This window comes from Eretmochelys imbricata, chromosome 1 (genome assembly GCF_965152235.1).
Source record: "Eretmochelys imbricata isolate rEreImb1 chromosome 1, rEreImb1.hap1, whole genome shotgun sequence".
NCBI classification, from domain to species: Eukaryota; Metazoa; Chordata; order Testudines; family Cheloniidae; genus Eretmochelys; species Eretmochelys imbricata.
The window spans coordinates 167,925,121-167,950,702 of NC_135572.1; the positions used below are offsets into that span (position 1 = coordinate 167,925,121).

The 25,582-nt window shown below is 40.8% G+C and overlaps 1 protein-coding gene across 1 annotated transcript in view; it reads left to right on the forward strand.

Annotated features, from left to right (window-relative positions):
• GRIK1 (glutamate ionotropic receptor kainate type subunit 1) overlaps positions 1-25,582 on the forward strand; it is a 233,388-nt gene that overhangs the window by 144,375 nt on the left and 63,431 nt on the right. Inside the window, exons 5-7 of the mRNA XM_077807269.1 lie at positions 5,571-5,624; positions 7,943-8,116; positions 12,813-12,956. Of these exons, the coding sequence (XP_077663395.1) occupies positions 5,571-5,624; positions 7,943-8,116; positions 12,813-12,956 (372 nt within the window). The remainder of the gene's footprint in view (positions 1-5,570; positions 5,625-7,942; positions 8,117-12,812; positions 12,957-25,582) is intronic.

Below are 25,582 nucleotides of genomic sequence, written 5' to 3' on the forward strand. Positions count from 1 at the left end.
AGATAAAAATTCCTACTGGATCTCACTCTTTCCATCTCAATACTTATTTACTCTTTGTCATCCAAGGCAGCTTTGTAGACTGACTTTTGAAATCATTATAGTTAGTAGGTATTTGTATATACTGCCAATGGTGTTCATATTAAATTACATGGGATTTAATATTTCTGTGAAGTGTATTTCTGCTATGAAAAGTGATATCATTAACAGGGCATTCTAGAGTTCCATGTTCCTTCTATCTTAATGACTCAAATGTGAATCAATTTACAAGTAAAATGATGCTTGTTCTAGCTCCAGTGTCAACTTGGGATCTTGAAAGTCAAATCTGTTTCTTTTCTTCTTGTGTATAATCACCAGGGATAAATATCTGTAAGCCAAATTAAGCCATTAGTGACATCTGTGGAAAACTATTGCTGTCAATGGGTTTGCACATGTGTAACTGACTAGAACTTGTGCATCAACAGACAACGGACACGGAACAGATTCTACCTCACTCATCTTTGTTGTTTTGATTCTGCAAGGCTAAAAGGACTAAAAAGCAATAAAAACTTATTTTTGTAACGCTAGTCCACAAATATCATTCTGAACACACAAAGGGGGAAGATCGGATGATCCACTTTTCAGAATGGAACTGTACTTTAAGGGTTTGTGTAGTGTAGCATTTTCCTACTCGTATCATCTCCTGGTTCACTGTTCACTAGGTTATTCTCTCCATTCTGCCTCTAACGTCTGGATTCACAAAGATATTTACGTGTTGTAATGCTCAACATCACACTACCTAACTTTTGGGTGCATAGAAAAATCACTGGAATCCACAAAGCTTGAGTCCAGGCTCCCTATACATTGTATGGAGAGAATTATGTGCCAAAGAATGGCATCCACAAAAGCTAGTATGCTAGATGGCTCCTGTCATAAATATAAAGGGAAGGGTAAACCCCTTTGAAATCCCTCCTGGCCAGGGGAAAGCTCCTCTCACCTGTAAAGGGTTAAGAAGCTAAAGGTAACCTCGCTGGCACCTGACCAAAATGACCAATGAGGGGACAAGATACTTTCAAAAGCTGGGAGGAGGGAGAGAAACAAAGGGTCTGTGTCTGTCTGTATGCTGTGCTTGGCCAGGGATAGACCAGGAATGGAGTCTTAGAACTTTTAGTAAGTAATCTAGCTAGGTATGTGTTAGATTATGATTTCTTTAAATGGCTGGGAAAAGAATTGTGCTGAATAGAATAACTATTTCTGTCTGTGTATCTTTTTTGTAACTTAAGGTTTTGCCTAGAGGGGTTCTCTATGTTTTTTAATCTAATTACCCTGTAAGATATCTACCATCCTGATTTTACAGGGGGGATTTCTTCATTTCTATTTACTTCTATTTTCTATTAAAAGTCTTCTTGTAAAAAACTGAATGTTTTTTCATTGTTCTCAGATCCAAGGGTTTGGGTCTGTGGTCACCTATGCAAATTGGTGAGGCTTTTTATCCAACATTTCCCAGGAAAGGGGGTGTGCAAGTGTTGGGAGGATTGTTCATTGTTCTTAAGATCCAAGGGTCTGGGTCTGTAGTCACCTAGGCAAATTGGTGAGGCTTTTTACCAAACCTTGTCCAGGAAGTGGGGTGCAGGGTTTTGGGAAGTATTTTGGGGGGAAAGACGCGTCCAAACAGCTCTTCCCCAGTAACCAGTATTAGTTTGGTGGTGGTAGCGGCCATTCCAAGGACCACGGGTGGAATACTTTGTACCTTGGGGAAGTTTTGACCTAAGCTGGTAAAGATAAGCTTAGGAGGTTTTTCATGCAGGTCCCCACATCTGTACCCTAGAGTTCAGAGTGGGGGAGGAACCTTGACAGCTCCCCACTTAAGCTACCCAATAGCAGATGCCAATCAGAGGTCTCTTCTAAGCCACACCCCTCTCAGGGAGTTTGCTGCATAAGCGCAGGCTGGAGGGAGGTGTCTACTTCTGCTTCAGATCCAGCCATGAGCCCTCTCCTGGAGCTAGGCATCTAAGTTATTTTTTGCAAGAAATGCCAGAGGCAGCAACATCCCTCATCTTATAAGTTTTAGCCCAATAGTTAGAGCACTCACCCCGGATCTGGGAGACATGGATTTATTTCCCCCTTCTGTCTGATGGGAAGAAAGAATGTGAACAGGCGTCTCTCACCTCTCAGGAGAGCGCTCTCTCCACTGAGCAATGGGATATTCAGATGTGGGTACCTGTCAATCTTTCAGAATCAAGCTGTTGCACTTTGTATAAATGCTTAAATAGCAATTGTGCCATGGAGAGAGAGTGATTCCGTAGCCTGGTGATTGGGCACTCAGATGGGCGGCCCAGGGTCCATTCCTCCTGCTCCAATGACTATTTATACAAAGCGGAACAGCTCCAATAAGAGAGTGAGGGAGCCCCACTTCAAAACATCCCAAGAGCACTCTGAAAGGTGGAAATCCTGTTCAAATCCTTTCTCCCCACCAGAACAGAAGAGAGGGGAACTGAACCAAGGTCTCCCATATGAGTGCTCCAACCACTGGGCTAAAAGTTATAAAGGAGGCGGTTGCACTATCACCGGCCTGGTGTGCGCCCTGATCCAGGAGGAGTGCTCAGAGCATGCCTACCAAATTGGGCCCCACAGTTCAGATACACAGGGCAGCATCTATCTCACCCAGTTCGAGGATCCTGCTGGGGCTCAGGCATCTGGGCACCTAGAGTGAGGCATTGTGCACACGCCCAGTGGCAGAAACTTAGGTGCCTAGGGGTAAATTTAGGCACCAAAGGATTTTAGGTGTTTACGGAGTTAGGTGGCAACCAAGCCAGGGTTTTGAGGATCTCAATGGCACCTACATTTTGAACTAACTTCTCATTCAAGTGCCTAAGTCCTTTCATGGATCTGGGCCTAAATGTCTTAGTATCTTATGGACCTCAGTGTCTTATGCAGATTGCATCTCACGCTTCTGCTTTTAGACACTGGAATGGGAATGCTGCGTTCATCAAAGCCTCATGTTTGCTTTTCTCTCTCAAGGCTAAATTGAAGCCATACATAATAATTAATTTTAATGTAAATATGTAAATTTTGAAAATGCATATGTTCTTGCTTTTATATTGACTTAATAAAATAAACAGATTGTGGACTTTTTGTGGGGGACCAAATGAGTTAGAGGATTTATAAAGGAATACAGCACTAGGGACTGAATGGGCATAGAGAGGAAACTACCTCAGGCCCAGAACTGAGTCAGACTGGGTCACATTGGGAGGATGTCATGGCAAAGTTTGCATTTTTTTGCTCTCATACACAAATATGGTATATAAAGAACATCAGTCTCCAGGACTGTCAATCTGTCTCCTTTCACAAGTAATAAATTAGCATAAGAAATAAAAAAAAATTCTCCTGACATATAAATTCAATGAAGTGATTAAATGAAATACTTAACTTCTGGCTCATTTTTAGCAGTTGGAAGTGGATCAGCCATCTTGGATGCATGCTGACCTCTTTTTTATTATTTACCAGCAATTTTAGGAGTACAGATTCTTTTCTATTTGTATCAAGGAATTGCACTAGCAGACAATTGGTATACAGAGGCCTTGTCCACACAAGAGAATTTGGGCATGTTAAAGAATGTTATTAGCCCTGGTATGCCAAACAGCTATACAAACATTTATTATAAATATTCTAAAGATGATATTTATACCACTTATGTTAGCCTTGCTGAGAGCAGGTCTGAATAATGTTTATTCTGAGCCTGTGCTACCACATTGATGTAGATGAGAAACTAGCTCTCATGTCACAATTAGTTCTCCCAACACAATCCTAGAGAAGAAAATGCACTTTTGAGCCACTTTACTGTACTGTGTGGGTGGATGTGGACATAAATGCAAAAGAAATAGAACTGAGAGTGTGGAAGATCCCATTACACATGGGCCAGTACTAACATTTTAATTATATATGATCCAATTCTCCAGGTTAGGAGAGGCACTATTTTGGTATCATAGCTGCAGTAGCAGCCAATTCCTGAAACCTCAAAGGAAGGATAGCCCTACCCCCATTCCTGGAATGCACTAGGGTGAGAACCCCTCCGATATTTTATGGGATGCCCTTTGGCTCTTTTATTTCATTGATTTGCCACATGAGTAAGGAAACGTTGAATCAAACCTTTGTAGAGCAACACTAAACAATATCACTGTTCGTTAAACCTTGCTTTCGGTGTAGAATTCAGCTTGAAGAAACCTAGTCTTTTTAACAAAAGCTTAACCACAAAGTGAAAGAAGGAAAGAAAGTTTTCCTTTTATATTGTCCTAAGACTGCACTGATTTTCATACCTGAAATAAAAATCATGGATGTGGCTTCTTGTTTGAGACTTAGCCTGTTAAAACATGATAAATGTTCAGAAGGTTCTCCAACCCAGACCTGTGTTTTTGCACTTGAAACACAGGTAAGGAAATACTAGGAAGAATTTATTATGTGCATTTGTACCTCAAATGCAGCAGTGGAAAGAATATTTTCCTTTTGCAAACGGATTTGGAGAGATTGTAGAAACCTCCTAAATATTGATTCTGTTAAGGCAGAGCTTCAAATTAAAATTAATTTCACTTGTACATGTTAAGAGTTTTGTCAATTGATTAAAAAAAAAACAAAGATGTACTGAAATGTACTAAAACTAATAAGTACCATTTTAAACATTAAATTGAAGTTTATGATGATTGCATTGTACAGCTGGGGGCAGTAGAAATGTACACTTGAGAGAAAAAACTTGTGATATGTTAAGAGAAATGGTGTTTCCCTAAAGAGTCTCTTAAAATAAAGAGTTGTCCCTTATTCTTCATGTTGTTTTCCCTTATTTCCATCTAACAAAGGTGTTCACCCTCTAATGTACCCTAACCAGTTGACCAATTTAATCACATGGGCAGAAAAAGAATTCCTTCCTCAACTCACAAAGATAATCAGCTTGTGTTTAAACAAAGCTTAATTACCACTGAAATACTGTTGCCGTTTGCATAGCTTCAGACTATATTAGCGCTTGGAGAGTTACTCCAGATCCATTTTTTTTTTGCACTATTTGCTTTGGTGACCTCCTGCAGAATTGAATGCAAGTTGACTGTGTGTTATTTAAAGAATCATTTCTTCTTGTGTCTGTCAAGTTTACTGCCATACACATTCACTGAGTGTATTTTTCTCCCATTCTAAGGAATGTCAAATCAGTATTTTCTCTCCTTCATTTAGTATGCCTCAATCACATTCCCTCCGAGGCATCTCCATTCCAGACTAAACAGCAGCACACTTCTTTTAACACCACCCCCACGTTCCAAATATCAAGCCTATTTTCCCTTCCCTAAACTTTTTCAATCTTTGTTCTCTTTCTTGAGGAGAAGTAATGAAAATCTTTAGTTTTAATCAAAAATCACATATGTTGCTTCTTAAGAAAAGTGCAGTTTTCATTGTAGTCAATGTAAACTGCATTCTATAGTTCCAAGTTCATCCTGTGCTCTTCAAAAGACAGTGAAATAACCTTAATCACTGAAAGCCCCTACTACAAGGTCAACTCAGGCTGTTTCTTATTTAGAACATCAGTTTCACCCTTTGACTTTCTTTTTCAACAGATTCTTTCCATGGGAATGATGACCGAATATTATCACTACTTTTTTACAACACTGGTAAGAAATACTGAGAGTTTTGCTGATAACATTGTTTCTCCTATTTCAGTGAAGACAGCTGAAATCTTGCATCTCCCTCTAAGTTTTGAGTGTTGCTACTACAGATGAAAAACATGAGAAAATTACTAAGTATTATTATTACTGCAAGAGCCAGTATTTTGTGGTGGAGATGTCCTGAAGAATCTGTCAAAATTCGCAGCACTGACCTACACTTTCCCCCACTAATTCTTACTGTGCTCCATAAAAATAATTAAAATGAAATGCCCATTAACAAAATCACATTTGACGAAGTGCTGTGTGAAGAGATGAGTCCAAATAATTAAGTTCAGATTTGGCAGAAGAGGGGGGTGTTAGGATAGGGTTTTGAGTTAGCCCATTACTGATATGGGCCTGAGACCAGAAATTCAAGTTTGGAGCAAATCCAAACTTCCCCATTTGGGCCTGAGTTGCTATGTTCTAGATTTCAGAGTAGCAGCCATGTTAGTCTGTATCCGTAAAAAGAAAAGGAGTACTCGTGGCACCTTAGAGACTAAGAAATTTATTAGAGCATAAGCTTTTGTGAAGTGAGCTGTAGCTCACGAAAGCTTATGCTCTAATAAATTTGTTAGTCTCTAAGGTGCCACAAGTACTCCTTTTCTTTTTATGTTCTAGATGAAGCCCCATCTCTTGTTCTGCACAGTCCGTGTTAAAGCCACAATTCAGCAAAGTCTTTAAGCTCATGCTTAAATCAGTCCTTACTCAGGAAAGAACTTGAGCACCTGCCTGACTTTAAGCATGTGTTTAGGTCCAACTTAATGGGGGTCAAGCACATGCCAACATACTTTGCTGAATCAGGGCCTATAACATTATTCTGTTTCCACTCCCTCTGCTCCGAGTTTGTCAGCTGTGCTCCAACTAGAAGATAGTCAAGGTCCTTCAGCAGCAGGTCAGCAGCTGTGGTGGATTAGGCTGGTGTGTGCTCTGTGACACCAAGTGTTTGACAAATAAAACCTATGGCTAAAAAAGTTTTATTTAATAAGGAAACAAAAACATGAAACTACAAGAATGTTTCAGGCTTACAGAAGAAGAGCCATCATATTTCTTTTATTATATGAATATTTGAATTTTCAGTAAATATATCACACATTTATTCTTTGAAATCTAAGATTGAGATCCGTTTTCATTTTAAACTGCAGGCAAAGGAGAGAACGCAGATTAGTGGCACACAGCCTACAGTGTCGGGTGCATGCCACTTCCTATGGATAAACTTGGTTATTTCTTTGTATCACGTAAACATTTATGTTGAAATGAAATCCATCCTGACTCTTGAAGTCACTCCATCGGGATGCCAAATACACATCTTGCCTGAATGTTTAGAACTTCAAACAGGATCTTGAAAAACTTCCCATGCAACTCACTCTAATCTCCCCCAAAAATACACACCACATTTTAAGACTGGATGTGGGCTTCCCTCCTTCGTCAAAGATTAGTAAATTCAACTTTAAAAAGTCAACACTTACCAGACAGTTGGCATGCTACAATATCTGAGGCATTGCTGTATATCCCCTACACTCAGAGCAAGGAATTGCTGTGATGTTGTAAATGTTGACACTTTAAGGGTGATAACAGTACACAGCCATGACCTGATCATTTGTTGCTTCACTGGTCTACTGATACCGGCAAGATTTTGTTCTGAAATGCAAACCAGCTCTAGCAAGCACATCTCACATTTTCATTGCAGAACATTAGTTTTGAAAAGTATCATGGAATTATGTCACTTACAATACTCATTCTTTCCCTGCCCTGAAAACTTCAAGTGTCTAATACACATGGAGTTACTCTGCACTGGCCTGACACATACATTAGACATTGACAGCAAGTTACCTGTAGCTGGCAAGGCAGGGGAAAAATGGGGTTCGCAAGTCATAAAATTGTATTACTCTCCACATCGGGAATCTTCATTCCCAGGATTGAGAAGTATACTTAATTTTGGACAACCAATTCTTCCTGTTGGTTTGTGATAGCTGTAGCATTATGAGAGGACTGATAAATCAAAACCAGATACTGAAGTGCAGCTTTCTTGTAGAAAGCTGTTGTGGGGAACTGATTTTTATGTTCCAACAAACCAGGTATGAAATTTGTAAAAAAAGTCTATTCACAAATGTTGTCACTATTGTTTGCAGGAGTGCGGAGGGAAGAGATACAATGGAAAAAAATATACGAGCATTTGATTGAAAATGACAAAAATTGTATAGACTTCAAGACAATTAGTTTGCTCTAAAAATAATACAGCATCTTGAAAGTGTGTTTTGTTTTTTGTTTTTTAAATGATGATTTAGGATCTATTTGCATTAGATCTGGAACCCTACAGATACAGTGGAGTAAACATGACGGGGTTTCGCCTGCTCAACATTGACAATCCACAGGTTACATCAGTTATTGAAAAGTGGTCGATGGAACGACTGCAGGCACCGCCCAAACCAGAAACTGGCCTCCTGGATGGCATGATGACAGTAAGTGAATAACCACAGCATGGACTTGTAGCAGATGGCTATAGATGCCTTTCCAATTCTATTCCAATCCAAGGATAAACACAGATGTTTTTTTCTTAATTCCCCATATTTATCTGGATCAGTAGAGGGGAAGAAAGCAAGGGACAGCAAGGAAGACACTTAAGAAACAAAATTGAAGTGTAATTTAGTGTCCAACATCTCCCCAAGAATTATGGGCCAACTACTGCAGCTCTTACTTACATAAATAGTTAATGGAAATATTCACATGAGCAGGAATATAGGATAGAATTCAGTGTGCACTGTCGAAAGTTTAACCAAGTTTAAGCAGATGTAGAAGTTTCCCATTTGCTTTTCCACCTACTCCATTTTCCAAATGTTGGAAGAGAATCCACAGAGGTAAAGACGCATTTTTAAATTATTTATTTATTTATTTATTGCTTTTCTTGACCATGGTAGTGAATTTGTTCCTTTAACCAATGCTGAAGTTAGCCATGTGACAACCAGTGACACTCACGTGAATAGATGAGTTACAAAGCACTCTGACAAGGTGCTTTGCGCTTATCATTTATCTCTCTCTTGTCAAATGCACTGCAGCAGTCTCATTTCTCTAGGAAAGTTCAGAATTTGATGAATATAAGAAGAGATAAAAACTTCCAGAGAGCTATAGTATTAGTAATCTACAAGGAAAGATACTGTATGTGTAGGCAGGTAATAGCATTTTTAAATTGGAAAAGTGCCTTCTTTCTCCATTCCGATCATCTACAGCAGCACTCTGGCTTTGAAGATGTAATTTAGAGATAAGTGAAAGGTATCATCTTGTTGGAAATGGGGGCGGGGGGAGTGTGCCCCTTCAAAGGATCAAAAGAAAAACTAGAAACAATTGAATTGATTAAGTCTGATGAACACGGTTCTGGATTTTGGCATTGTTTTCCAGCATCTGATAACATTCTTAACATGAATTGAATGATGTGGGACGCAGTATGGAATCAGACTTTATTATAAAATGTTTCCTGGTGTCATTTTGAAACACACTAATCATTACAGAGAATTTCCCAGATCAACTATCTTCAGCAAAAATTTGAAAAAATTCTTTGATAGCGTCCTTACAGAATATACAAGATGGAGTAGATAGTGTCTCTGCCCTAGGAATTCACAATGTAAGGCCCCAGTCCTGCAATAGGATACGTGCAGGCAGAGCCATTCACCCACACAGATCTGATTGCAGGATTGGGGTATAAGACAGAGTTTAGATCTCCTCTTTTATTAGGCAGAACCTTCCTTTTCCATATGTCCAAATTTGCTCAGATGTCTTGAGACAATATAAACAGACAAGGTTACTAATCAGCTGTGCTTACTTTAAACATTCATAGCAAGTTCATTTATTTAGTTTGGTAGAGACCTACAATACTGCTGTAAGAAAGGAAAGGCAACTATCACGCAGCAATGAAGGCCCAACCCTGTCTTCCAGCACCACCTGCAATGTATGCCCACAAGCCTGTGGCCCAAGGATGGGATTCCTCAGTCACCTACAAGGACTCATGGAACATATAACCTGTGAAAGAGATCATCCTCAGCCTCAAGGGATTGCCAATGACTGCTGTAATTCATTAGACAGTGAGGAGTTGACAAGTTACACATTATCAGGAGAATGATTAAACTTTCTAATATTAATGCAAGATTTGTCCCTTCTAGTTCACAAAATGGCATTTGCATGGTGTGGGGAAAATGGAAAGATTCTCACAGTGAGATACCCAGATTTCTGTGCAATCATCTAAATAAAATATTAAAATCAAAATAATGAGAAATTCAAAGGCTGAATCTCTGCCCCTGATTTACCCTATTTCACTTAACCATTGTAGAAGAGGTAGGACGCTATCATTTTTTTGTAGAAAAACCCATACTAAGGGCAAAAGTTACATGGAAACACTCAAGACAGTTCACTACACAGAATTTCTGATGTGTTCTCCTCTTCAGGCTACTCAAGAAGGTCTGGAATGGCTTTAACGACACAGATGCTTTGAGATCTTCTGGGAAATGCATAGATCTCAGGCTAGCCAACCAGAAATGTCTGTATATACTCCTGTTTGTTGTTGTGAATGCAGAGTAGACTTTTTTTTTTTAATGTAATGTTTTCTACAAAATATCAGCTCATTCTAGTCCACATCGACTAGCAGCTGGTAAAATGATTTTGTGATGATCACAATCATTTTTGAACTGTGAAACCTGCATAAAACTGTCACTTTTTTATTAGTGTCCATGAGGTCATAGCCATGTCTATAACACCCAAGCAATGCACACCCCGATTTGGTTTTTATGACTTTTCCATGTGGTTGTATTTTTAAGTGAATGGCAGGCAGCTGACAGGCCTACTAAGTTAATTTGTCAAGCCAGAGAACAGGTTTAGCCCGAGCAGCAGTTGAAGCTTGCACTACCCTGGCAGGATAGTGTAACAGTGCTGGCTACTAGTGGTGAGAAAGCAGTTGCAGTCTCCATGCCAACACAATGTTTGGCCTTTTCATTGAAAAAATTAAAAATTGAAGAAGAACAAACCAACTTATTTCACATAGGCCATCAACTACCATCAGAGGGTGATGACTTGTATTGCTGTAACACTGGACCAGATTCTTACCAACAATCCATTGCCATATTTTACCAACCCTCACAGCAGTACGGCCTTTCCCCACTCAAATTGCATTTCCAGGAATGTACCTGGGGTGATTATTGGGATTATGTCACAATCTGCCACTTGGTTGCTCCAGTAGATAAGTAGCAGCTCTATATCTGGCACAGCATACGTCTCCCAGTGCACTTGGGCAGCTAGGCCGGCCAGCGCAGAGCCATTCTCCACTCTCTCCTGACCACGTGCACAATGCGGGAGATGTCGTGATCCCACAGAGGTTTCTGTTCCCCCTGCACAGCTACCTACAGAATGGGTGGCCCATGTAGTGAAGCAAGGTGCCCTCTCATTCCTCAGTGCAGCCACATGATTGAGCATTAAATAGAGAAATGAACAAAGGATCAAGGGGAAGTAGAGTCAGAGAGGTAAAGTGACTGGCTCAATGTCACACAGCAAGATGGATGAATATTAACAATTATAAAAGCAGTGAACTTTGATCAACCATTTCCAGCTCCATACCCAACAGTACCAACACAGACAATGCTGCCATTGACAAACGATATATGCATCTTATTTTGAAGTAATGGTACGGTCTGACCATTATAGTGATGAAAACTGAGATCTGCTGTGAAGCATTTCCACCAGAAATCCTCAAACTCTCTAGGCCCAATTCATCCTGAGTGTAACTCCAGTGAAATAGAGTCAAACCCTAGATGAATTTGCCCTAGTCAGCCTAATTTCAAGCCTGATCCAAAGTCTATTGAAGTTAACGAGAGTCTTTCCCTTGACTTCATGGGGTTTTGGATTAGGATCTTAGTCAACAGGATCTGTTTGGAACTTTTAAAGACACTTGGCCCACAGTTCAGCTGCTATTGTCTCCTGAAGTGCATCTCGCCATTTATAACATTTTTGATTGTGGGAGCTTTGTTTTGTGCAGAGCCTGACCAGGGGTGTTAGGAGTGATTCCTCGTCTGCAGTATATTAAGATTAGCAAGTACATTCAGATCACATTTGATTGCCAGCAAAAGCCTTCAGTGCTGAAAAGACTGATGCCATTATAATTTACTTAGGTAAATGAAACAGACAAAGAATCAGATCTGTTAATTTCCCAAAGGAACACCAGGGAAAAAGAATAAAAAATGGTTTAGCTATGTAGTTCATATAAATGAGTCCAGTTTCTCATCTGCAAAGTCATTAGCTTTTTCTTAGGCCCAAATTTACTTCTGAATTAGTCAGTATATTTATAATAAATAATGTAGCATATTAATGAATTAATTCTGACAACATCCCCGTGAGGTGAGTAAAAATTATCCCCCTTTTATATAAAGGGATCACTGAGGCCGAGAGTAAGAGTGGGATTGTCAAAAACTCCTCAGTGACACAAGTCCCATTGACTTGCAGTAACACTTCAGGTAAAGTTTTCAAAAATGCCAAAGTCCCATTTTCAAAAGTGACTAAACACTTAAGCTCCTAAATCCTATAGACTTTTAATGAGACTTAGGAGCCTAAAAGCCTAAGTGCCTAAAGTACAGATTTTAAAGGTATTTAGGCACCTGAAAATAGAGAAGTAACTAGTGGGATTGACTGCACTTTTGAAAATCTCACAAGGCAAGTCTCTGCATCTTTAGGCACCCAAATACCTTTAAAAATCAGATTTCAAGGCACTTCTGAAAATGAGACTGAGGCTCCTAAATCACTTAGTCTTTTCAAAATCTTGCCTGATGCACTTGTGAAAATTCCACCCCAAATGACTTCCCCGGTATCACACAGGAAATCTACAGCAGAGACAGGAATAAAATGCGAATCTCTTCATTCCTGTGCCTTAACCACTAGACCACTCTTCCTTTCTCTTCCATCTGATTGTTAAATATTTTGCTCAGCAATACCTGGTAGCACAAATTAACATAAGGCATAAGAAACAAGGCCTGTCTCTTGTTTTAACTTTGGACTCACATGAGAGTCGCAGAAAAGAAGTAGCCTAATCTCTCATGAGTAGAATAGGATGTTCGTTCTGAGATGACAAAAGGGGAGGGGGAAGAAAGATGCAAATTAATGAACCCCCTTCTGTTTTTCATGCAGACTGAAGCAGCTCTGATGTATGATGCTGTTTACATGGTAGCAGTGGCCTCCCAGCGTGCCTCCCAAATGACTGTCAGCTCCCTGCAGTGCCACAGACACAAGCCATGGCGTTTTGGACCCAGATTTATGAATCTGATAAAAGAGGCAAGTGTACACCATCTGCTTACAGCCAGTGTAATCCTCTCTTTGTTCTTTATTGCACTGGATGCCACTATGGAACATATTGTATGTTCTGATTTCTATTGTTAGAATATCCATTTCTATCTTGTTTTCCTCCTTTAGGAGCTTTGGTTTACAAACACAAGGCTGCTGCCTGCATTTCAATGGCAACTTTATCCCATCTTAAAAAATTAGCAAGAAACTCCAGGCACGATCAAGTTTCCCATGCGACTTCCCGTGGTTTTTTCTTGATTTATATTTATTATGGAGTTGGGGTACTCATCATTCACTAAACTGCGCTAGGCAGTAATCAAATTATGGAAGAACCATGTGCTACCATTGCAGAAACTGGGGTGAACCTTTGTAAGCAGATTCCATAGCTCTGCACTTGTTTGACCACCATTGTCAGGCTGATTCCCCACTTGTCAAATGGGTGAAGTGCTTCTACTCTCTCACAAATTTATTTTACATTATTGAATCTGTCATAAATATAAAGGGAAGGGTAACCACCTTTCTGTCCACAGTGCTATAAAATCCCTCCTGGCCAGAGGCAAAACCCTTTCACCTGTAAAAAGGGTGTAAAGGGTTAAGAAGCTAAGATAACCTCGCTGGCACCTGACCAAAATGACCAATGAGGAGACAAGATACTTTCAAAGCTGGAGGTGGGGGGAACAAAGGGTCTGTCTGTCTGTGTGATGCTTTTGCTGGGACCAGGTCAGGAATGCTCTTCAGAACTTCTGTTAAATTAGTAAGTAATCTAGCTAGAAATGCGTTAGATTTCTTTTTGTTTAAATGGCTGGTAAATAAGCTGTGCTGAATGGAATGTATATTTCTATTTTTGTGTCTTTTTGTAACTTAAGGTTTTGCCTAGAGGGATTCTCTATGTTTTGAATCTGATTACCCTGTAAGGTATTTACCATCCTGATTTTACAGAGGTGATTCTTTTACTTTTTCTTTAATTAAAATTCTTCTTTTAAGATCCTGATTCCTTTTTTCATTGTTCTTAAGATCCAAGGGTTTGGGTCTGTGTTCACCTATGCAAATTGGTGAGGATTTTTATCAAGCCTTCCCCAGGAAAGGGGGCATAGAGCATGGGGAGATAGTTTGGGGGGAAGACGTCTCCAAGTGGGCTCTTTCCCTGTTCTTTGTTTAACACGCTTGGTGGTGGCAGCATAGGGTTCAAGGACGAGGCAAAGTTTGTACCTTGAGGAAGTTTTTATCCTAAGCTGGTAAGAATAAGCTTAGGGGGTCTTTCATGCAAGTCCCTACATCTGTACCCTAGAGTTCAGAGTGGTGAAGGAACATTGACAGAATCTCATTAGTAAAAATCAGAACTCTTCTTCCTGCAAAGGAAAGGTTGCGTGGAGGCAGCAGTCAGAAGTGGTTGTTCGTTCCTTTTCCCCGCATCCCACATTTGGAGCCTAATTCTGCCTTCATTCAGAGAGCTGTAATTCCTATCAAAGCTATACCCATGTTGCACTTGTGTAAGTGGAACAGAACTGGCTGGCTGAGGGATACAATATACAGTAGCTGGCATGATGTGGCATGTTACTGAAATCAAGAATCTCTCTGGAAGCAAGTTGCAGCCAGAACATGAAGGTACATAGACAAGATACAGAAAGCTTCTCAGAATCTTTGAGGGCTCTTTCCTTCAAGGATTGTCATAGGTAGGTCCCTACCTATCATTCGATTATGCAGCTGCACAGGTTCCCAAAGCATTGGTTCTTCTGCTCTTTTGCTGTACTGACAACCATTTTACCTTCCTGCCCTCTTTTTCTTGCCTATTTTTTCCTGTTTTCCCCACAAGGGAAGTTCTGTAGATTTCCTGTACCTCCCTCCAAACTTCTGCCTTTAAAAAGGATAAAGTAAGGACCAGATCAACCCCTGCCCAGGGACCGTATTTAAAAAATTTGATGGGGAAGGGGTAAGGATACTGCCATGAGCTTTACTCACAGTGCAAGAGGAGAGGAGGCATGCAGCACCTCTTGAACTGCATAGGACTCCCCAGGAGGGGAGCTGTAGCAGAAGGGGTGTACAGTAGCAGAAAGAAGCCCACACTACGTTTAGTGACCCGAAGAGCTTGCAGGAGGCTGTGGATGCCCTGCAGCATTTGGAAGTTCCATTGAGCAAAGTGCCTCACTCCAGTGGGGTTTAAAACTGCTGCATGGCAGGTCCACTCCTGCGGGGACTGTAAGAGAGGAGAGCAGAAGGTGAGACTGTGAGGCTGTTGTAGGGGGCAGCCTGTGGCAGTAAGGGCCATAGTACTTGTGAGATCAGGGGAGTCTTACAGGTGGAGCAGGCAGCCCTGCAGAGCTTTGAAACCCTACAGCAGCTCCCTGCCCATGCTCTACTCTTCCTGCAGCTATTCATGACAGAAAACTAGCTCCAAGAAAAACGTCTGTAGCAAATGTGATCTCCCTCTCCCACATATTCACTTGAAGAAAGCAGGAGCTTCTGTTAAGACACTGTTGATCTCAATCTAGGGCTTGTCTACACAGTAAGGTAATGCATTTTTCTGGGGTGTGATTTCTAAACTGTACGAATGTGTTGCACATTAATTGGTCTGTGTAGACCCTGCTGGTGCACACTAACGGATCCCTAGTATGCTTTAATATAGTACTGTTTCAAATAGCACTATGCTAAAGTGCACCAGCAGGATACATGGACCAATTAATGCATAACACATCTGCATAGTTTAAAAATCACATACCCAAAGAGTGCATCACCCCACCATGTAGACAAGCCCTAAGCGTCTAAGTCAGGCCTAAGAGTTGCTTCAACCATCACTCTTCCCATCCTCACAAACCTCATCTTAGGCTATATCTACACTACTGAGCCTACCTCAACAGAGCCCCCTAATGTAGATGCAGCATATGCCAACAGGAGTTGTTCTGCCAGTGTAACACCACCACTTCTCCAAATGACATTAGCTATGCCAATAAAAACACTCTTCTGTCAGCTGTGTCTACTCTGGGGGTTGCTGGGGGCGGGATTGGCAGCATAGCTGTGCCAAAGTAAGTTTTAAGTGTAAATCAGTTCCTTAGACTCCATAGACCTTCTAATTCATTTGTCTCTGAAGTGTTTCTGGGCTTGTTGTCCCGCACTCTCATTGGGTGGAAGTTTGCATGCAGAGGACATTATACCTTAAATTCAAATAAGGTAGTAGTTATAGTCTGACTTTGCGGTACATTTTTACAATGGAACTGAAAAGTGACTTTGTAATCAATTAATTCTGTTTCATAATTCAATGATGCTCTGCTGCACACATTGGAGGACTTTTAGCACATAGTATAAATAGCCTGGATCATAAGCTTTGAAAACATCTTTAAACTTTGACCAAAAGCAGTGGAAGTCTCTCAGCAGATCCAGTTCAGGGTTTAATATGTTAAGCAATTCTATGGTCACATTTATCATGGAGAGCTGGCAACTTGAAGGAAATGAGATATGTGAGTTAATTACTGATAGTTTCATGGATAATTTCTTTCATGGGTCAGTAAAACACTGATTTATGCACTTCAAGACTCTTATCTTCATGTTTTCTGGGCTAGCCAAAAAGTACATTATGAAAATGAATTGATAAGAACTAAGGCAGTAATCAATTTCACAAAGGAAGACACAACAGGTGTTTAAAATTAAATTGTAAATACACTAGGACCTCACTAATTCATGCGAAGAACTAGGAGGCACAGCCAGGATAGGGGAATTGTTCAAATTAGGGAGCAAGCCAAATCACAGTAAAAAAAAGTCAAGTAGCTGCATAACAGTTGTGTCCATTTTATTTTCCTAAGTGCGGTTTAGTTTTAATTGTTGATTATTTGTATAGTACCAACAGTCTGAACAATTTTATAGACAGGTATGAAGACAAGATACCTGTCCTGCAATTGAAGTAGAGGATGTACAGACAAAGGTGGAAAACAACAAGTTCTATGGTTGGCAAAATTTAGCATACACCTTGGTAACACCATGTCTTTATTTGAATTTTGCTTTTAGACACAGTAAAGATTTTCATTAATTTAATTTGTTCTGACATATCAGTGGAGAGAATAAAGGTGGAAATCCTCTGACCTGTAGAGCACCTGGACTTCTGCTTCTCTCAGCAGCTGGGCAAATTAAAAATTTTTCAGTCTATCAATATTCTGTTGGAAATCAGAGTTCGAGCCACATCTTCTCCTCAGATGTGCATGAATGGGTTTCCTCATGAGCAGCATATCTGAGGACAGAATTTGGCCCCTTATTTATGTTAATCTGAATATATGCCTGTCTAAAAAGCCAAAAGCCGTGAGTGAGTATGAATTACTGTGTTAATATGATAAGGAGTCCGGTGGCACCTTAAAGACTAACAGATTTATTTGGGAATAAGCTTTCGCGGGTAAAAAAACACTTCTTCAGATGCATGGAGTGAAAATTACCGATGCAGGCATTACATACTGATCCATGAAGAGAAGGGAGTTACCTCACAAGTGGAGAACCAGTGCTGACAGGGCCAATTCAATCAGGGTGGATGTAGTCCACTCCCAATAATTGATGAGGAGGTGGTCAATTCCAGGAGAGGCACAGCTGCTTTTGTAATGAGCCAGCCACTCCCAGTGCCTATTCAAGCCCAAATTAATGGTGTTAAATTTGCAAATGAATTTTAGTTCTGCACTTTCTCTTTGAAGCCTGTTTCTGAAGTTTTTTTGTTCAAGTATGGCTACTTCTAGTTCAAGTATAGCTATATCTACCCCATATCTCTTCTAGCGACACCATCAGAGGACCCAACAACATCAGCCACACCATCATGGGCTCATTCACCTACACGTCTACTAATGTTATATATGCCATCATGTGCCAGCAATGCCCCTCTGCCATGTACATTGGCCAAACTGGACACTCCCTACATAAACGAATAAATGGACACAAATCGGACATTAGGAATGGTAACATACATACCAGGAGAACACTTCAATCTTCCTGGACATTCTATAACAGATTTGAAAGTAGCTATACTTGAACAAAAAAACTTCAGAAACAGACTCCACTTGTTAAGAAACAGCAAATCAGTAAAGTATCCTCTTAAGCTAATAAAATCTAAATAGATAAATACAATAGATTTTTCTACCCCACCCCCCAACACAGTGTGCTCCACTCTTGCTGAAAACTAGTAACAGTAAGAGAAAAACCTCTTTATTCCTATGGATGGGGCAGGTGCTGCAAAATATTTTCATTGATCTAAAAATAAAAATAAATAATTCCTTCAGATCCAAAAGGGGAGATTTTCAGAGGCACAAAGTAGGCACCCTAAGACGAGTATTATAATGGCTAGCAACGTTTCTGATGGAAACAGTCACCACGATTTCTATGGAAAAGGTTGCTTAAATTGAAGAGAGAAATTCAGTAATTTTCTAGCATATATAATGTGGCCGTTACTTTTGTATCTAGCTCCTAGATATGGTGGTGTGCACATTAGAAAAGGAGAGAAAGAGGAGGAGGAGGAGACATTCCAAAGAAGCAGGGCCAGATAAAGGCTGGGGCTTTAGGGGCTGCAGCCCAGGGCCCTGGCTCAAGGGGGGCCCTGGCATAGGGGGCCCCGCAAAAATAAATAACAGGCAGCGATCTCCAGGCTGCCTGCCTGCCATAGCCCCATGTCACTCCTGGAAGCGGACGGCTGCTAGCACCTCTCCCATGGTTCCCGGCCAATGGGAGAGATGGGGTGGCGCTTGCAGGCTTGGGCAGCGCACACAGATCTGCTGCCCCTCTTCCCCCAGGGGCTGCAGAGACGTGCCACAAAATCTAATAGCCCTGGGCCCACAGGAGAGTTAATCTGACCCTGCAAAGAAGGTTGAGTTAATTTGGTTCCCCTCTTTCTCTGTCTCTACCTGTTTGACCAACACAACCCTACTTTCCAATTCCTCCCACTCCCAGCTACAGAAGACAGACCCCTCCATGCCCATCCTTATCCAAGCAGGAGACCTTCATGCCCCAGCCTGTCCATATCACCAACAGCCTGCTTTTCAGCACAAAGTTGCTTCTTGGTTCAATGCCAGGAAATCTCCTCCCACAGAAGACAATGTCTCTCACAAGCCCGCTACTGTTTTCCAGTGCAAGGTAGTGGGAGGAAGGAAGGCAAGTTTCAAGTTTTAGCTCTGAAGGTCCAGAGATCAATCTCTAGATGATAACAAAGAAGGAGTGGCTAATATCCTACATGACATGGGAGGCTGTGACAGTCCTAGCTGTTGTTTGTGTTGCATCTTTTTGAGAGGCTTTAGGAAATCACTCTTCTACAAATCAGAAACCTCCAAATAAAGATTAAAAGAAATTTGAAGCATTTACACCCTGAACTTTCATTTACCCCATTCTATAACAAGATTTTCCTCAAGGACTATTAGCTAGAAGAAATCTGTGTTTAAGAGCTTTAAATACAAACTCTAGATCAAGGAATAATCTAGTCTGATGGCACTAAATTATTTCAAAAATCATTAGAAAAATCTGTTGAGGATTCTTCTGAACTGAACAATCTCCTTATTTAGACTCAGGACCCTAGAAATCAACAATACAGCTACACTGGGTCACTCCAGAGACTACCAACTTTGATATTATATTATATTATTATTATTATTATTTATTATAGTATAATTGCATTTATTTCAAGCTTCAGGCTCAATAGATCTGTAATAATTCTTCCCCCAAAATATGCCCCAGGACTCCCTTTGAGAAAAGTCTAGACCAAACACAATGAATGCCTGCAAGCACAAGAGCCTTCTTATCTCTGAGATTAGAAGAGGGATTTCTTTGATTTTTGGGCTGATTTATTTAAGACAAGTGGGCTGTAACAGTAATAAAGGGTTTTTTCCTCAGACTCCAAAGAAGTCCCTGGACTTCTTTTTGCAGGTATCTTTCTAACCCACCGACAAAGAAAAAGGTCTGGTAGTATTAAGTCCCATCATACTAGTTTCACTTCAGGAAAACCTAGAAGAATTTATTCTAGTTTCTTTCTGGATCCAAAGAAGACTGGTAGATTCCGACTCATCCTACTGTAGATATATGAATAAGGCGGAATTTCACTAAATTCCTAATGTACTTACATTGTATAGAATTAAAGGAGGGTAATGTAATTAATGCAAATCATGGGTTTGTGGAAAATAGATCCCGTCAAACTAACTTGATTTTTTTAATGAGATTACAAGTTTGGTCGATAAAAGTAATCATATTGATGTAATAGACTTTCATAAAGTGTTTGACTTGGTACCACACAACATTTTGATAACAAAACTAGAATGATATAAAATTAATATGGCACACATTAAATAGATTAAAAACTGGCTAACTGATAGATCCCAAAATGAAATTGTAAATGGGGAATCATTGTCAAGTGGGTATGTTTCCAGTGGGATCCCTCAGGGATTGGTTCTTGGCCCTACGCTATTTAACATTTTTATCAAGAAGAAAACATAAAATCACTGATCAAGTTTGCAGGTGACATAAAAATTGGAGGAGTGGTAAATAATGAAGAGAACGGGTCACTGATTCAGAGAGATCTGGATGCCTTGATGAAGGGCGCAAGCAAACAATACGTAGGCCATTACTTACAGATTGGGGGACTCTAGCCTGGGAAGTAGTGACTCTAAAAAAGACTTGGGGGTTGTGGTGGATAATCAGCTTGGTGCTGTGGCCAAAAGCATTAATGTATCCTGGGATGCCTAAAAAGGGAAATCTCAAGTAGGAGTAGAGATGTTATTTTACCTCTCTATTTGGCATTTGTGCAACTGCTGCTAAAATATTGTGTCCAGTTCTGGTGCCCACAATTCAAGATAAACTGGAGCGGGCTCAGAGAAGAGCCACAAGAATGATGAAAGGATTAGAAAACATGCTTTATAGTGACAGTGATAGACACAAGGAGCTGTCTATTTAGCTTAACAAAGAGAAGATTAAGGGGTGACTTCATTACAGTCTGTAAGTATCTATATGGGAAACATAATATTTAATAATGAGCTCTTCAATCTAGTGAACAAGTTCTAACACAATCCAGTGGTGGGAAGTTGAAACTAGACAAATTCAGACTGGAAATATAAATTTTTGACAGTGAGGGTAATTAGTCATTGGAACCACTTACCAAGGGCTGTGATGGCTTCTCCATGACTGGCAATTTTAAAATCAAGATTGGATGTTTTTCTAAAAGATGTGCTCTAGGAATTATTTTGGGAGACGATCTCTAGCCTGTGTTATAAAGGAAGTTAGACTAGATCATTCTGGTCCCTTCTGGCTTGGGAATTGATGAATTGTAAACTCTTTGGAGCAGGGACTGTCTTTTTGCCTGTGTTTGTAGAGTCCCTAGCAAAATGGGGATCCTGAGTTGGGCTTCCAGATGCTACCACAGTATAAATAATAATGTATCCACCTCTCCATGGACATATGCAAGCCTGAAAATCCCAGGAGGACAGCAATTAGACTCAGTACCAACATGATGAGATTATACAATGCAATGATCTTTATCTTTTGCTTGCATTTGCCCTTCAGAAGCATGATTGTGATTCACAGCTTGCTGCTCAGTTGGATAAAATGGATGTTTTTCACATTCTAGAAATGCTGGCTCTGAGTGTACTTGTCTTCTGTTTTCCTACCTCGTCTCTCCTTTACAAAAATAATAAACTGTTTGTGTTAGATAGAGAGGAATATAAGTTCCCCTTAATACAAGGAAGAGAAGCAAATTATTAGTCTTGCTCCATAAATAGCAGCCTATCCTTGGCCTAAGAAGGAAGAAAAAGAACATTTCCCTCCAACTCTAGGGTAGAGGGGGACAACAGTGCCTCCCCCTAACTTCCAGCCCCCTGTGAAGGAGTAACAGGAAGAAGCCACTGGTGAGGTGACTCACCTCAGTATAAAAGTCCAGGAATCTAGCTCTACTGCTTATTGCCTTTGGGTCCTGTCCCGCAGCTGCTGATCAGCTGTTGTTGGGGGTACGCAATCAGGCAGCAGCAGAGCTGCAAGAAAGATACCATTTCCCTCCCAGCCGCTGCATTGACAGGCAGGAAGGGGAGAGCGGACGTTCCAGGGCCTGGCCTCCTGACAGGCAGGGGAGGAAAGAGATTCTCGTCTCTGCTCCCCACAACCACGGGTGGCTCATCCCCCTTCCCGCCCACATTAGGGGAAACGGTAAAGCTACCAGGGGGAAGAGGTCTTGGAGGAATCTGGGAAAGGTGACGAAGGGCCAGAGAGAATCTGTGGTAAGGGGATCCAGAAATTCAGTGGATGACTGGTTAAGTCCCACTGAAAATCCCAGCCTAGAGAAGCAGCTTGACAATGCCTGCAAATCACAGTCTGAGTAGATACTGGGAAATTTGCCATTGGTACAAGCTTTTTTCTTCTACAAAACTGGAATGGAGGCTGACCATCTAGCCTACATTCTAACAATACCAAACTCACTCCCCCACTCCCAAAGGTGGTGGCTAGAGATGGCTGAAAATATTTGGCAACGTTTTTCAAAATGTTAGTGTTTTTTTGCACTTGTGTGGCCAGCTTACAGCACAGCCAATCTTTTTCAAAAATTTGAAATTGATGAAGATTTTTTTCAAGGAAAATGTAAAAGCTTTCACAAAAAATGCTCTGCATTTTTCAACCAGCTTTCCTGGTAACTGTCCAAAAATAACCTCTCTCAAACCCTCACCAAATCCAGATAATACAAGCCTCTGAGGCTGAGGAGGATCCAAAGGGATCTCCAGTTCTGCCATGAAAAAAATGTATGCAGTGTTGTTGTAACTGTGTTGGTCCCAGGATATGAGAGAGATGAGGTAATATCTTTTACTGGACCAACTTCTGTGGGTGAAAGAGACAAGCTTTTGAGCTTACCCAGAGCTCTTCCTCAGGGAAAAAATGGTCAAGATCAGAGACTCACCTCAGTATAAATTGCTTGGAGCAGCACCAATGCCATCAAGCTGCTTTTTCAAATGTCTCCCCCTCCGTTTTTCTTGTTGCTAATAGAAAGCAACTGAATGTCTGTAGCTCGTATCAAATGGTGAAGGAGTACAAAGAATTCTCATCTCAGGGAAGAAATGATTAATAGAACAGAAAAACTTCAGCAACAAAACAACTTACTTCCAAGAGGGACTAAGCCCCCCACCCAATGGATTGATTAAGTTGGGGAAACCTGTGTGCACAGGAGTGGGAATTACCAGTCACTTTTTCACTGGATTTCACAGATACAAGGCCCTCCTCAAAATAAGTGACTTTTCCTCCAAAACCAACCCAACCTTCACCCTAAACTTGTATCAAGTTTTTCTGAGAGTCAAAGAACTTCCCTGCCCACAAATCATAGAATATCAGGGTTGGAAGGGACCTCAGGAGGTCATCTAGTCCAACCCCCTGCTTAAAGCAGGACCCCAATCCCCAATTTTTGCCCCAGATCCCAAATGGCCCCCTCAAGAATTGAACTCACAACCCTGGATTTAGCAGGCCAATGCTCAAACCCACTGAGCTATCACCGCCCCCCAATGTCTTTTGTACACAAAATGTCTTTTGTACATATGGATGTCCTGGCTCTGCTGGGTTCAGAAGAAGGAAGTAATGAAAATCTTGAGAGAAATCAACCTTGCCAAATTTCTAGCCAAGTTTTGCAGCCCCGGGGTGTCAACAAAGTTAAGATAAGCAATTAACATTCGAGTGCTGATCTGAGCCAGACCTCTGCACTGTTTGTCATTCACACAATCACTCTGTTCTTCTTTTGGGAAAAGTGATGTGAACACATCTCCAAGCTGGCTGTTGCTTTGGAAGCTGCCCTAAGAGGAACAAAAGGTCAGAACTGGTGATCTGAAGAAGTGAACACTTCCAGATCAAGTTTCTTGCCTACTTCTGCTGGACTGACTAAGCCAAGGAGGGAAGGGCAGGATATCTAGCAGTCTGGTTTAATGGATTCAAATCACAAAAAACTATTTCCAGGAGATTCTTCCCTTGATGGCAACTAGTAGAACACAAACTAAATCTGAAAACTGAAAATATTAACAGACACACAGTGTAGTCACATGTATTGGATAGAGAAGGAAGAGGCGATTTTTCATTATGGAAATGATAAAAGGAGTTAGAAAGAGGCTAAAAATACAAAAGCTCTCCATAGGGGGTGATGTGCATATAACTTTCACTTACAGTGAGTGGAACTTCCAGACCATTTAGCTGATGAGCACGTAACATTTTCTAAGAGAACAAAAAAATGTTTTCCTTAGACATGATCTTTCATACTACAGAGGTCAGCGTCTTCAAGTGCGTCCACTGGACCTGGAAGGTCTGCAGTCATGGACTAAAAGAGAAACTAGTCTAGTACTTTAAAGGCATTACAACCATATGTGGACATGGTGGAAAACATATTAGCCATGTCTCCCGTTGTCTAATTAGAGGACTTAGGTCTGGTCACCTGAACTTTCTGCTAGCCAGAAAGCTAATGAGGCTGTTCTGGAAGATGGGTATAAGAATGCAGTTTTATAACATAAAATAGGGTAGTGTATTATCCCCCTAGAGCTTACAGCCTAACTAGTAGATGAATGGCAAGCTCCACTAATCACTGCATGACTTGGACCAATTGCAACATTTGTCTTTCCTAAGCAGTGAAGAGGAGCAATTGATAAGATTTCACAATACAGAGCCTTTTACTAGGAGTGCAACAAAGCCAGACAAGATCAAGGCAAATAATGTCTATTAACCATATTGTTTTATATACACATCACTTTAATGACATGTTTATCTAAAAAAAACCCCACCTAATACTATAACACAGTTTTGTAATATATTTCAAGGAGTTTAGTATTTTGTTTCTCAGCACCACACTAAATTAAAAATCTAAAATTCTTATTCATTATTAGTATTACACTAATGCTTACTGTACCCAGCCAAGATCAGGCTGCATTGTGCTAGGCACTGTACAAATGATTAAATATTTTAAAATACATTGATTCAGTGACAGGGTAAAACCTAGGCGCTACCTACTGGCCCACCGGGGGCTTTAAGGGAAGGGTGTGTTCTCCTTCCAGAGACCAAAAGGCAAGGGGAAAGCCCCTGGGACTTCAGCCCATGCAGGCCAGAAGAAGTGCTTTGTTTTAGTGTTACTTATGAAAAGGACCACAGCATTGTCATGGATTTGAATGAAGTCTGTGAAATCTTGGAAATGGGTATAAAAAGACATTTGGTTAGGCCCCAGACCATGTGGCATTGTAAGCTGGCACATATGATTGCAGCACCACTCAGATTTGGCCTGTCTGCCCCTCGGTTTCGATCTATGAATGGGTGTCTGAGCCAAACCTGGGCGGTGCTGCAATCCTGTGTGTCAGATCAAAACACCAAGAGGGGGTAGCCAGGTCCAGCCATGCAGGACAGGAGCTGCCACTGGAGAGGTGAGTGTGGTGTGTGCTCACCCTCCAGCCCACTCTCCTCTCTCTGCCCTGGGCCTCACCTCTCAGCACCACCATTATACTCTTGTTTATGCTGATGTAGTGAAAACTGCATTTGGTGATTTATCATTTTTTCCCTGACCTTTGACATGAAATTTACTAAAAATATTTGTGCCAAAACTATAGATTCTCTTATGAGTTTTTTGTTCAACCAACAAATTGTGCCCAGGGCCAAGGGTAAGGGACAAGAAACGCTCAGGTGTG